At 44.0% G+C, this 14640-nt stretch overlaps 1 protein-coding gene across 4 annotated transcripts in view; it reads right to left on the reverse strand.

Annotated features, from left to right (window-relative positions):
* Nucleotides 1-1658: 1658 nt before the first annotated feature.
* Nucleotides 1659-14640, reverse strand: part of CDRT1 (CMT1A duplicated region transcript 1) — a 33243-nt gene continuing 20261 nt past the window's right edge. For 2 of the 4 annotated variants that reach the window (XM_013060347.2, XM_013060346.2), the window contains 5 exons: nt 13550-13692; nt 8229-8387; nt 5931-6199; nt 4921-5076; nt 1659-2508 (listed from right to left, as the gene is read on the reverse strand). In XM_013060347.2, coding sequence (XP_012915801.2) covers nt 1709-2508; nt 4921-5076; nt 5931-6199; nt 8229-8387; nt 13550-13692 — 1527 coding nt within the window. In that variant the 3' untranslated portion in view covers nt 1659-1708. The remainder of the gene's footprint in view (nt 2509-4920; nt 5077-5930; nt 6200-8228; nt 8388-13549; nt 13693-14640) is intronic. The other 2 variants (XM_045085396.1, XM_013060348.2) reach the window with 2 other exon arrangements.

The raw sequence follows: 14640 nt of genomic DNA on the forward strand, positions 1-14640 counted from the left end.
TTTTTTTAGGATTTTATTTACTTATTTGAGACAGTGAGTGAATGGGAGGGAGAGGGAGAAAGACTCTGAAGCCAACCCCACACTGAGCCCAGAGCCAACCTGGGCTCCTTCAGATCTTCCTGAGTTTAATTAATTTGCTAGAGGGGTTCACAGAACTCAGGGAAACTTACATGTACCAGTTTATTTAAAGATTCAGATGAACAACCAGATACAGACACAAAGAGCCAGGTCTGGGAGGGTCCATGGCATTGGGGTACCTCACCCAGTACATGGATGTCTTCACTAACCTGGAAGCTCTCTGAATCCCATGATATTGAGTTTTTATAGAAGTTTCATCACGTAGGCATGAGGGATCATTAACTCTATTTCCAGCCCCCCTCTCTCCTCTTTGGAGGATTGGGGGAGCCATCCAGGAGCCCACTTGGAGTCCCCTCATTAAAACAAAAGATGCTCCTATGTTTCTATCAGTTAGAAATTTATAAGGATTTCAGAAACTCTATGCCAGGAACTAGGGGAAGAGACCAATATATATTTTCTATTATCCTACACCATCTGATGTTCATGCTGAACCACCAAGGAGAAGCTACCCCTTTGGATAGGACTTGAGCTCTCCAATGGGCTATAACTCCCATAGTGTGCGACACCCTTTTCAATTACCTGCCTGGTCCCTGACACCATCCTTGGAAGGTCTGAGTGGAAACATCAACACACTTGATATTAGTGTCCCTCTTTTTTTTTTTTTTAAAGATTTTATTTATTTGACAGACAGAGATCACAAGTAGGCAGAGAGGCAGGCAGAGAGAGAGGAAGGAAAGCAGGCTCCTTGCTGAGCAGAGAGTCGGATGTGGGGCTCGATCCCAGCATCCTGGGACCATGGGACCATGACCTGAGAGCCGAAGGCAGAGGCTTTAACCCACTGAGCCACCCAGGTGCCCCATATTAGTGTCCCTCTTTGAAGAAAAGATGAATATGGTCAATTCTGTTCCATAGACGTTAGCCCTGAGAAGGAAAAGAACACATAATGTTCTCAAATGCAATAGGTCTCCTTTTAGATTCTTAACTGAAGGGGTGCCTGGCCTGGGTGACTCAGTTGTTAAGCGACTGCCTTCGGCCAGGTCAGGATCCCAGGGTTCTAGGATGGCGCCCCACATCAGGCTCCATGCTCGGCGGGATGCCTGCTTCTCCCTCTCCTACTCTCCCTGCTTGTAGTCCCTTCTCTCGCTGCGTCTCTGTCAAATAAATAAATAACATCTTTAAAAAAAAAAAAATAGATTCTTAAGTCATTGAGTTTCATCAGGCTTCTGTGCGAAAATACCAGGGAATTCCAGTGCATTCTTATTATACAATCCCATCAGTTCATTTGCTACCAGAACGATGGCACTAAATTGGTGGTGATGAGTGGTATCTAATTTCCAAAGGTCACTTTCCCATCACCCACCTGAAGCTGGATTTTCATAAGTTTCATTAACTGGTTACCAGTGGGACTACAGATGCCAGTCTCTCCCAGCAACACCCCCCTCCCTGCCTCTGTTTTCTTGATTTGATCTTACCAGTCTTTGGGCTTATAGGAAGATGATTAAGACCTACCTCCCACACGGCCAAGGGACAATCCAAAATAAACAAACAAACAAGCAAAACAAAAAGGACAAACACCAACATCCACTTGGGTTCTCTGTTTATTGTAAGATGTTCATTTCCCAAAGCTGGTTCAGATAAATACGTTTTGTCCAAGTTCAGGGGCTGCTGTCTTCCCTTGCTTCATGAAATGATTGATCGGCAGGCCTTTGATCTTCCTGATCCAGGCAGCTCTGCTGGCTTTTTCTGGACTGACCACGTCTCTGGGCTTTCTGGCCTGGAACTCCTTCATTTTGGCCTCCCTGTACTCCTTCTCCTCCTTTACGGTCAACAACATGAACTCGGTGTTCATTCTAAAGGGATCAAGGGTCGTGTAGAAGCGAGGTCGATCTTTCTTGATGGACTTGGTTCTCGTGCCCACGGGGGGAGCCAGCATGCGGTTCGGTTTAATGACCTGCAGGCTGGTTAAAGGGCTACAGCTACGCACTGTCCCGCCGACGGGGCCGGTCGCTTGGTCTTCTCCCTTAAGGCCACCAGCAAATCTGGGGTAGACGATCACAGGCTGGGGTATGGTGGACTGGACTTGGGGACTGTGCAAAGAGTTCTTCAGGTTGGGCTGCAGTTTCTGGATCTCCAGGGGAATACTGGTTTGCTTCACGTCGATGGGTGGGTTGCTATGTCGCAACCTATTAACTGCCTGTTGGACTGATATTCCTTTGAAATTCAGGACCTTCCTTGGGTGTGAAATTGAAGGTCCCCAGGCATCAATGACTTGGGTTCGAGGCCTCTGGGGATAGGCAAACTCCCCTGACTTATGGGCCCGCTGCAGGGCATTCACCGTGAGAAGGAACTGGTCGGGCGACATGGGGATTTGCCAGCGCTTTTTCTTTGAGCGCCTGATCAAGTCTCCAGGTGGAACTTTCTCCTCGTCCTCTGGGTTTTCAAAAATGAAAAGAAAACAAAAGCAAGTCAGAGTGTGCCATGAAAACTGGTAAGTAGTTATGCATGAAAGTTAAACCCATTCTTTTTTTTTTAAAGGTTTTATTTATTTTTCTTAAAAAAAGAAAGAAAGAAAGTAAGTCGAGTTTGAGGGAACACACCTCAACATAACAAAGGCCATATATGACAAACCCATAGCTAACATCATACTCAATGGTCACACACACACAGAGGAATATTACACAGCCGTAAAAAGGATGAGATCATGCCATTTGGAACAACACAGTAGACCTGGAGGGTATTATGCTAAGTGCAATAAGTCAGACCAAGAAAGACAAATACATCATTTCACTCATAAGTGGAATCTTTAAAAAAATGAATAAACAAATTAAAAAATCGACCTATAAATACAGAGCACAAACAGATGGTTACCAGAAGGAAGGTGATGGGGACTGAGCAAAATGGGTAAAGGGAAGTAGGAGACACAGGCTTCCAGTAAGGAAATGAATAAATCATGGGAATAAAAGGCATAGCATAAGGAATGCAGTCAATGATACTGTAATAGGGATATATATGGGGATACATGGCAGCTAGACTTGTAAACACACTATAATGTATAAACTTGTCAAATCATTGTGTTGTACATCTGAAACTGTTGACCTGTGTGTCAAATTTTTTAAAAAAGGAATTGTGATGACTCATTGTTCATTAAGATGTCTTTTTTTGTATAATAATCTATTGTGAATCTCTTTCCAAGTCACCGTATGTGGGTCCTCATGATACAATTTTTAGCTATTAGATAATATTCCACAGTATGAATTTTTCCATATTGACTTAGTCATTGCCCACTGGTGGACATTTCATTAGTGATCAACTTAAAAAAATGCAAATATCATTTTTACTTATCATATAAGCAAGCACAAAATGATTGGATAACACGTATTTGGGCATGGGTAGAGTAGGAGCTCTACGCATTGTTGGTGGGACTATAAATCGATATATCATTTTTTAAGGGTGACTATGGTAATATCTTTCTAAACTTCTTAAATTTTTATTTGTTTATTTTTTAAGTAACCCCCTCAAGGTGGGGCTTGAACTCATGATCCTGAGATCAAGACCTGAGCTGAGATCAATAGTCAGATGCTTAACCAATGGAGCCACCGAGGCATCCATCTAATTTTTTTTTAATCCAAAGAAAATTTATCAGTTATGCTAGTGTCCTCCTCTTTTTTTATTATTTAAAAACATTTTTAATTCCAGTATACTGAATGTACAATTTATATTAGCTTCAGGTGTATAATACAGTGATTCTGTACTTTCCCCAGTGCTCATCACGTACCCTTGACCTATTTTACCCACCCCCCACCTGGTGTCCATCAGTTTGTTCTCTACAGTTAAGGGTCTGTCTGTTTTTTTGGTCTTTTTTTCTTTGTTCCATTTGTTTCATTTCTCAAATTCCACATAGGAGTGAAATCATACAACATCCGTCTTTCTCTTTTATTTCACTTAGCATTATATCCCTTAGATCCATCCATGTGGTTGCAAATGGAAAGGTTTCATTCCCTTTTCATGACTGAGTAATATTCCTCTCTCTCTCTCTCTCTCTCTCTCTCTCTGTGTGTGTGTGTATACACCACCTCTTTTTTTTTCCAATTTTTTAAAATTTTATTTATTTGAGAGAAAGCATGAGTGGGAAGGGCAGAAGGAGAGAGAACCTGAAGCAGACTCTGCATAGAGTCCCAACACAGGGCTAGATCTCATGACCCTGAGATCACAACATGAGTCAAAGCCAAGAGCCAGCCACTTAACCAACTGAGCCATCCAGGTGCCCTATTATCTTCCAGATTTTTAAAGGCACTTTGGCTCAGCAATGCAACTCCTAAGACTTTACCCTACAGGCATACTGATACAGGTACATAAACATAGGTATATTCAAGGATTCCCATTGTTAGTACAGCCCTTTTAAAACTTAACTGTTTCACCCTCACCCTGAAGCTGGTCTCTCCAGGGAGTTTGATTCAAAGAACCACTATTATATTAGCCAAAAAATATTGGAAAGGCATTTTAAATCTATACCAAAATCTCTCTCAAAAACAACAAAGGGACACCCTATTCATGATGACACACCAGTCCAAGAAATGAGAAGTTTCAGTGGCCTGACATGGGAGGCAGGCTGTGAGCCCCAAACCGGAAAGGCACCTCTTACAAAGGTGTTCGTGCTGTGGCCTCAAGTTAATAAGGGGACAATTAAGGAAACCGCCCCCCCTTAAGAAAAGTCAGACATTTTATCCTTCCTGAATTCTCAAAGGGTCACTGATTTGCTGAAAAACTGGATGGAACAGAGAGAGTGAGCAATAGAGAGAGGGGAAGATGGGGTGTTGCCCCTGATCTGGAGTAAAATATCACCGTTCGTTGTATCTCCTGCGAGGGATTTTGCTTCCAAACTCTCTTGCCCACCATAAATGCCGCATACTTCCTTAGAAAGAGCGCTCACTCTCTTCTTGCCATCCCTCTGGGGTGATTTTGACTTTCTTTGACTTTTAGGTCCCTCTGAGAAGACTTCTAAATGAAGATTGGGGAGGAAATCATTGTAATTACATCATTCAATGAGGTCTAAATAATGGGGGCATAGCTGGTAATTTGGCTGATTCTCACCCAGACTGTCACCTTGTTGTTTGTTGTCGTATGACACTAGATAACCCAGCTGTAGCCTTTGGCTCCTGCCTTCCCTCTCACCCACTTTTTCAACTGACTGTCAAGCTTTACACATTATCTATACCAGCTGGCCTCTGTCCTCCAAAGAGAGCTGATCATTTGTCTGTGTAACATACCAGGATGTGACCTCTTGATGTTCTCTGTAGACCTGTGGATCGAGTTCCACATGCCAAATGCAGGACAGGTGAAAGGAAGGAGTCTGGATACTCTAGCCCACACCTAAATGATTCTTTGTGTCTTAAATGGCATCCCATATCACACACACACACACATTTCTGCTTCATACTAATATTTTCTGGGAATGCATGCTATCAATCAGGACTCTAGAGATAATACATTCTGCTTAGAACATTATTCTGTGGCATAGTAATAGCTTGTCTCTGTTCGAAGTAAATTATTATGTAATGTATGTTTGGATGGGGTGGAGAGTGTTGGTGGTTTCTGGTTTGAAAGGCAAGTACAAAGGATCAGTGTTATCTACTATACAAAGATTCTAGTATGTCTGGTAAACCCAGGCCTTGAAAATCAGGAGATTCTCTTGAGCCGGAGAACAGGATCCCACCTTCCTTAGTAGTAAGGATTTACATCATCAAGAAATCATTGGCTAAAATATCCTACAGAGAAGCTAGTCCCGCCACCACCACCACCACCACCTGCTCCATTACGAACCACCGAGGTGGCCTGGGATTCAGCCCCCTTACCTGTAGGTGCCCGGGTGTCCTTCAGGAAAACTCGGGACCTGTATGATTTACTTAACAGGGACTCCTGGCCCACAGTTTGTTTACTGGACATCGAGTCCCTCGGGCTGAAAACCTGAGTGCTAGACCTGGAGGCGACTTCTGTGAGGTCATTTTCTTCCCTGTCCTCATCTTTATCTTTCTTCTTTTGTTTGGCCTGGTCCATGGAGTACTGCCACTTTATATTCTCAAACTGGAACATGAGAATATTGCTCTCAGTGTTGATCACCATCCTGGAACCGAAACAACAAGATGGCCCACAAAAGGCAAGAAGGCCACCACTGCCCAGCCTCCAAAAATGCATTTCCAGTACTGTCCCAACCAACCATAAGCCCGAGGGAACAGTGCCTGAGATGTGGCTGTACAAAGAGGGGGTGGAGGCTGTTAGGGTCTGGAGTGGTGAACGGTAGCAGTCTGGCAATGGGGGGGCGGGGAAAAGGGTCCTCTTGAAAATTAAGCAGGGCACGTATGTTCTGATTCCTTCACTTTTCAAGTTAAAATATTTTTTAAAATATTTTGTTTATTTATTTGACAGAGAGAGAGAACACAAGTAGGCAGAGAGGCAGGCGTGTCGGGGGTGGGGGGAATATCCCCGCCGAGCAGAGAGCCCAATGCGGGGCTCGATCCCAGGACCCTGAGATCATGACCTGAGCCAAAGGCAGAGGCTTAACCCATTGAGCCACCCAGGTGCCCCTCAAGTTAAAATATTTTTAAATGAATTTCTGTTCATAGAGTGAGTAACAAATCCCTAGCATACCCCAAGCAGAAAGGTTAGGGAATCTGTATATTGATGTCTTGAAATTCACTTTTTTTTTTTTTTTTTTTTTAAAGCACAGTATCTAAACGCCATGTTTTATTGCTGTGATGGGGATAAAGAGTCTAGTGGGAGGGACTCTGCTCCCTTGCTGACCCTCCCATCTCTGTCCCTCTGTCCTTACACGGTCTCTGTGTATGCTCTGCATTTAAACAAAACAGCCATGCTTTATAAAGCAGGATGATTTCCATCTTTCTTAATGCACATGTTTATGCCCTGGTAGGAAAAAGAGTTCTAAACCTGAGCCCCCCAGCAGGGACCGCCAACCACCCACTGGTTTCTGTCATTCTCAAAGTTCACAGAGCTCGTTATCTACCCTACTCTCTGCCTAGATCTCCTAGAAGTATAAAGGAGCAAGGGAGATATCATGTGTGGGTTCCTTTCTGTTCCAAAAGGCTGAATTTTAAGACCTTCACGGTTAGTGTAAACTCTCTTAAAGAGTGACTTGTTTGGGAATGCCTGGATGGCTCAGTCCATTAACCTGCTGCCTTTGGCTCAGGTCATGATCCCAGGGTCCTGGGATGGAGTCCCACATCAGGCTCCTTGCTCAGCAGGCCACTCTGCCTGCTTGTGCTCTTTCTCTAACAAATAAATAAATAAAATCTTTTCTTGATTAATTAATTAATTAAAAAGAAAAAGAGTGACTTGTTTTGGTTAGAAATGCTAGCATGGAATTTGGAGAATCATTCCGATGAGGATTCCCTTTCTGACTCATTTTTACTGAGGTCCAAAGGCAAATGTCTCTCTTCGGACGTCATAAAAAAGAAAAGGTCGGAGGTAAATTTTTTTTTAATGGCACTATTATTTTGAAACTGAAAAAGTGTCCCTTGATGGAGACTTCTTACCAGTCCTGCCCCTTTTAGATGGGAAATAGCCCCAGTATGGTTTCATTAAAAGGAATGCAACATGATTAGGAAAGATGGACGGATATCTCAAGGGAATGCAAAAGTTAATTCTATTTGGGTATTTTCACATACTATCACCCTGAACCTAGCCTATGACAAATACAATATGACATACACATGGTCACAGTTCTAGTTTCCGTAAAACTCAGCTGCTCAGCTCTGCCTGCCCGGACACTGGACCCCCTGTTCCTACCATCCCACTTCCCACCTAAAGGTCTCTGTGCGTCAGAAGCGAGCATCAGAGATGGCTGGTCAGGGAACAAACGGGCTGCCCAGTTAGAGCAGAGCCATACCGTACTCACTGCCTGATTGTCCCAGACATCCAGAACAAATTCTGAGTGACATCACCTGCTTGCTAAGCTTTGTGCAACGTCCGATCTGCCCCCCACCATATGATTATTGACCCTTTTCCAGCCAAAATTGGAGGGTACCACGGCGCCCTCTCTCCTACTGCCAGCAAATGCAGGGCTGGCATCCCAGAGGAGAAGAAAATGATCCAAACGGAAGAGCTCACAGCCCTGACCTCCACACCTACCACCCTACCTGTTGCCCTGAATAAAGAAGGACAGCACAGGATCACCTCTGCCGTTGACTTTCATCACCTTCAGACAGTTCCCATTGAGGAAATTGTAAATGCGGATCTTGCCATCGGCACAGGCACTGATGACCCGGAGGAAGAGAAGGGCCACGTGGAGCACCTCCCTGGAAGGAAACAGAGCAACAGGCAGTACTTGTCTTCTGGGAAACTGCGGGGGTTTGTTTGTAGCTTGGGGGATTTTGTGTGCATGCCTGGGAACCATTGGTCATGACTGTGATGTCTGCCGTCACTTCATAATTCCGGATGTAAGCCATTAACCCTCAAGACATACTTGCGCCCTCTCCTCCCGTTCTGCTGTCACATTTCCTGCAAATTGGTCACAGTGCCCCAAAATGGCAACAGGCAAAGGTTTATGTCATCGTGGCTCTTTGTTTTGTTTTGCGGTGGTCTGATACATAGGCAGTCATGGTTTTTCCTCTTCCAGTTTGGTTCCTACTTACTGACTTCTCCAAAAGTCATGCAGAGAAGTACTTAATGTTGGGATTCCTTTTCAAATAGCATTATTGGGTAAAGAAAGAACAGAACAGGTGGGAAAATGATCATCGTTCTATGAAGCAAGAACCTGATATCTCAGCATTTTCTTTTGGGTCTTAAATTAGTGACTTTCAGGGACGCCTGGGTGGCTCAGTGGGTTAAGCCTCTGCCTTCGGCTCAGGTCATGATCTCAGGGTCCTGGGATCGAGCCCCACATTGGGCTCTCTGCTCAGCAGGGAACCTGCTTCCTCCTCTCTCTCTCTCTGCCTGCCTCTCTGCCCACTTGTGTTTTCTGTCTGTCAAATATATAAGTAAAATCTTAAAAAAAAAAAAAAAATTAGTGACTTTCAGTCTTTCAGTGAAACATCCTGAAGAAACACCGTATCCAGGGATGAGACGCAGGTATTCCCTTTGGTAGTGACCAGCAGAAACAGAGAGAGGACCAGGAGACTTAGATACCTCCATTCCTACAACAGCTGCAGCCAAGTGGGACTCCAGACAGGCTGAAGTATTCAATTCTGTAAAATGTAATTACCCTATTCCTGTTAATGATACTAAAAAGTTGAATCTGCTGCCACCAATTAGTTGGATCTTAGTGCAAATCAAGTCCTTCAATCCCTGTCATCTGTACCTATCCAAGCCCCACTCACATGCTACCTTCTCTGTAAAACCACACTTAATCTCCATCTCCCCTTTCCCATACACACATGCACAAACTTCAGGCACACTGTAAGATTCTCTGGGGCAGAACACACATCCTCTTCATCTTTGCATCCCCAGCACCTAACACAATGCCTAGCCCATAGAAGAAGGTCCTCAGTAAATATCTGTTGAAATAAATGGTGAGTATCAGCTCAATTGCAGAGTATGATCCTTGATACAGTGGGTTAAAAGCATGACATCCACCCCATACCATGTAGCCTTAGCCCTGATCAGATCCAAGAGCCAAATTAAGAAGTTTCAAAGACCCAACCACTAGCAAAATAGAAACAACAAAGACTTTGAAAGGCAGGAATATGCTTAGCATGTTCAAAGGACAGCAAAAAGGCCAATGTGGCTCGTGTGATGGATAGATCAAGTCATCAATTGATCACTCATTCTGAAGTGTAAAAAAAAAAAAAAAAAAATAAGTGAAGTCCAACAAAGTTCTAGTTTTATTTCTAAGATGGAGATATAATACATTTATTGGTGTCTTAAATGCACTTTAGTTTACCTGTAGTTGGAATCCAGAGCTAGGAGAGATGGCCCTGTTGGTAGAAGGGTTTGACTCTCCTGTACCTCTATTGATTTTATGGAGCTGGACCTACACTTCTCATAGGCTCCTGTGGCATTTGATATTTCAGGCTATACCATTATAGCCTAGTAATATAATAGAGCACAGGCTTTAGGATCAGAAAACCTGGATCCAAACTTGGGTCTACCACTTGCTGGCTGCATAACCTTGAAAAAGTGACATGACTCTCAGTCTTTAGTTTTGTCTTCTATGAAAAGGAGGTAGTGATTTCTGCCTCAGAGGACTGCTGTCAGGATTAAATTAATGGAGGTATTTTTCAAACAGCCCAGTATCTGACACAATAATGGTTACTAGGAACCTGTCATAGCTCTGCCTGCATTCAGGTTTTCTCTCCGCCCTAAAAAGTCATTTCTTTCTTAAGTCTCCTTCTTTGTTCTTTCTTTATCAAAAGACACTGCAGAGGGGAGCCTGGGTGGCTCAGTGGGTTAAAGCCTCTGCCTTTGACTCAGGTCATGATCCCAGGGTCCTGGGATCGAGCCCCGCCCATCGGGCTCTCTGCTCAGCAGGGTGCCTGCTTCCTCCTCTCTCTCTGCCTGCCTCTCTCTGCCTACTTGTGATCTCTGTCTGTTAAATAAATAAAATCTTTCAAAAAAAAAAAAAAGACACTGCAGAGAGTGATGTCAGAAAGAATGGTGGAAGAAGGAACTCCAAAATCCCACCCTTCCCTGAAAACAATGAAAAAACTGGCAAGAACTGTCACAATCAACTTTTTCAGAACTCTGGAAAATAACCAAAGGCTTGCAGCAACCCAAGAAGTACTCAGACAAAGAAGAATGGCTTTGTGTCAAGAAGAAGAATGAACTTTGTGGTATATTAACTTACCCAACTCCCATTCCCAACTCCCCAGCTCACTGGTAACCATGAAAATAACAGCCCACATTCCTGGTACTAGAGGAAACAGAACCAACCTCCTTCACAATGAATTATTTGACCTCTCTCTTGGCTTCCTGGAAGACTAGTTCAAAAAGCTTGTCTTTATTTTGCTTTAGTAGGAACTCACCCAATGCTAAAGCTGCTACCTGGGGAGTATTCTGTGAAGGCCTTGACAGTCAAATCTTGTAGTCACTGCTGCCTAAGGCAATAGACATCTGTTGGAGCAAGCAATACACTGACCAAAAAGATGTAATGTTAAAGCTGGGGAATAAAATGTCCATTAGGGCTTTGAAAAGTTCAGACACACTCCTGGGACTCTATGTGGCCATATACAGAGCTGTGCACACATTGAGGAAAGAACTCACTCTTAGCTGACCTTGATGTTCTCCGCGAACTAAAGTGAGAGCTAAGACAGAGTTGTAAACTGTCTAGCAGAGTGTTGAAAGTTTCCCTCAACAAGTATACAGAGCCCCTTGGCAAAAAAAAAAAATGGGAGATATTTTATTTCCAGGTCTTCAAATAAACCTATTCCACTCAGTCACCACCACGGTAATAGAACAGAGACTTCAGAGGCCAAACAAGACAATACACAGACTCACTAAACAAACACACAAGAAAAGCCACAATAGGCAACAGTGAAAACAGACCCTGGGAATGGGGAAGAATTTGATTTCCAGAGATGTCCTATTAAAATATCCAAAATGCCCAGTTTTCAAATAAATATATAAAGTATAAAAAGATACTGAAGAGGGGTTTCAGTGGCTCAATAGGTTGAGACCTCTGCCTTTGGCTCAGGTCATGGTCTCAGGGTCCTGGGATCGAGCCCCGCATCAGACTCTCTGCTCAGCAGGGAGCCTGTTTCCTCCTCTCTCTGCCTGTCTCTCTGCCTACTTGTGATCTCTCTCTCTGTGTGTGTCTGTCAAATAAATAAATAATCTTTTTTAAAAATGGAGAAATGAAGATATTCCCAAATAAACAAAAACTAGGAGTTCACACTAGCAAGAAATGCTATACAGACTCCTTCAAGCTGGAGTGAAAGGACACTACTAGTAACTGAAATCCGCATGAATAAAGAGCATCAGTAGAGGTAACTACCTAGATAAATATAAAAGACAGTATAAATGTGGTTTATAGGTCTTTTCTTCTATCTCATTGAAAAGGCCACTACATAAGGCAATAATTATAATAAGTCTATGATGATGGATACACAGGATATAATCACCTATGTCATATTCAAAAGATGGGTACCAGTCCCATCATTAGAACTCTCCAGAAAGGCAATCTGCAAGTCGGTCCTCATTACCAGTCAATTAGAAGCACTTCCATGTGCACACCACTACTACAGATGAGTAGAGGAGGGGCCTGACAAACAAGAACATTGACCATGTCCTCTACATACCTATGGACTTGCTGTAAGTGTGAAGGGACCAAGGACCAATGTGAATGAGATATTGGGGCCGTCATTCAATGTCAATGAGAATGGTCTGAGAAGGTCTCATTGCTGAGGTGGAGTGGGAGGCTGGGAATAGATTATTTTCCAATAACTAAACTAAATCCTACAGAATCATGCTTGGAAGTCTACAATTTTCAAGTGATAATCATAAAGTTTGACTCTTGAATTTGATAATCCAGATGATATGCTAAGAAGCTCACTGATAATCACGTAAGGGTTGGATAATGCACCAAAGAGAAGCCTTGCCCAGCACCCACTCATCAAAGGTGCAGTCATACACACAATGAGTAAATATACACAAAAATGACCCAAATCCCCTTCCCACAAAGTCAGTGTGTGCTCAAGAGGTTCCTATGAAGATATGTGGAAATCTGGGGCCATATTTTACTAAATAACTATCCCAAATAGATCCCCTAGAAGATCCATTTAGTCTTCTAATCAATTAGCATAGCATTTTGTTTCCTAGAGTTTTTTATAGTGCCCTTAGGGGAAGAAGCATTATTCATGTAGTATATAAGAGGGACCCAGAGCAGCCGATAAAACCCATGCCCATGAAAGAACCATGAACTGACCACAGTATCCCTTCCAAGTAAGCTCATGTGACCTTAGACTACTTCTTAATTGGCTCCAAGCACCACCACCACCAAATTGGGACTGGAATTATAAAATGAGATCCATTTGCTGTCCTGGAACGGAATGTAGCCAGCAGACTTATAAGAAAGCTCCTTCTTTAAGCCTTTAAGTTACTTTTAAAAACCTTGGTCACCCTTGGGTGACTTTAAGCTTTTGTGAACACAAGCTTCCTGGGGTAAAGACCAACAAACTCCAAGTATTTTAAATTTCCTGGAACTGTCATTCTTTGGGACAGTTCTGCCAATATTCCTAAATTTAGTAGACAACGGATACAAACGTATCAGGTGTGTCACAAGCATAACATTTCAATAACTTCTCAAGATCCACATTGAGTACTGTTATTTCTTAAGAGAAATAAGTGATGGTGGGAGAGGGAATGGCCAAATGAGGGGGTGGGGCGGGGTGGGGATGGGGAACAGGTAGAGGGGACAAAAGGTCAGCAGAGCATGGAAAGGACTGATCTGCCAAAAACCAAAGTCTAGCTACGAGGGAAAAGGACAGAGTACCACCTTCATCAATGAGGACTTCCCTATACCTACTTTGGATGCTTGTAGGCCATGAGGCACCGCTCGTACTTTCCCACCATGCTCCAGGCCATAACCAGGCCATCAGTACTTCCCGAAAGGAGATGCCACTGGTCACAGCAGAGACACTTCACAGCTCCCTCGTGGCCACTGAGAGTCTGCAAGAAAAGAGGCCTTTTTTCAGCCCTCTTCAACTCAGATAGTGAGTCCTCCAAGGGCCCAAGCTGGAGGTGTCTTTCGAGGAACTGCAAAGCCACCCTCCAGCAATCCATGACTGCCACCTGAGCCGACTTCACTTTTGTTCTAAGAAGGCCAGTGGTGTCCATGCCCCTCCCCCCAGAGCTCCCTCTCCCCGCTGAAAGAAGAATGTGGTCAGGGAGAGGCCTTGCTCCTGGTGGGTCTTTGGCTGGGGCAGGCCTCATCTTCCTGGAGTACCAGAGGCCAAAATCCACCATCCTCTGCTGCCACACGGCATAGGGTCAGGCGTTCCATCCCTAGCTCCTTGCCAAGATCAGAGGACGCCTGGGACACCCCTGCACCTGTAACTGCTGATTAGGCCATGGGGACAAGACAGATGGGAAACAGTCCATCAGCCAGGCCAGCAGCTTCTCATTTTGCCCCTGTGTTCCCGGTACCAACGGATCTCACCACCACCCACTAGGGCCATGGGAGTTCAAATCCAGAGATATTTTTTTACATGTGAACATTCAATCGTTTTCACGACAGCAGATGTTCTCTTTTTACCACAGAATTAAGGAGGAGAACCACTGTGACTTTCTCCATTCCCTTACCCATGCAAGAGTCAGGGTAAAATGTTCTGGAGAAGGAAAAGTCACTTTACTTCTGCTGCCATGAAAAGACCCTGAGTCCGTATACCATGCTGAGTCAGAACATAGCCTCTACCACCACCTCCATGACATGATCCCTGACACTCCACTGAGTCAGAATGCCCCTTTTTTGGGGGGAGCTCTTCAGGACCCTCCTTTTGGTGACCATAAGTTGGTAGCTTTATGGTGGTGTGGGGAGCCCTCTGGGGGAGACCCTAAGTTTCCTCCAATCCATCATCACCAGTACCCCATTGTTCCGAGAGCCCACCACCCTCTCAC

The sequence above is a fragment of the Mustela putorius genome, unplaced genomic scaffold (genome assembly GCF_011764305.1).
Source record: "Mustela putorius furo isolate JIRA1106 unplaced genomic scaffold, ASM1176430v1.1 tig00000867_pilon_pilon_pilon, whole genome shotgun sequence".
NCBI lineage: Eukaryota > Metazoa > Chordata > Mammalia > Carnivora > Mustelidae > Mustela > Mustela putorius.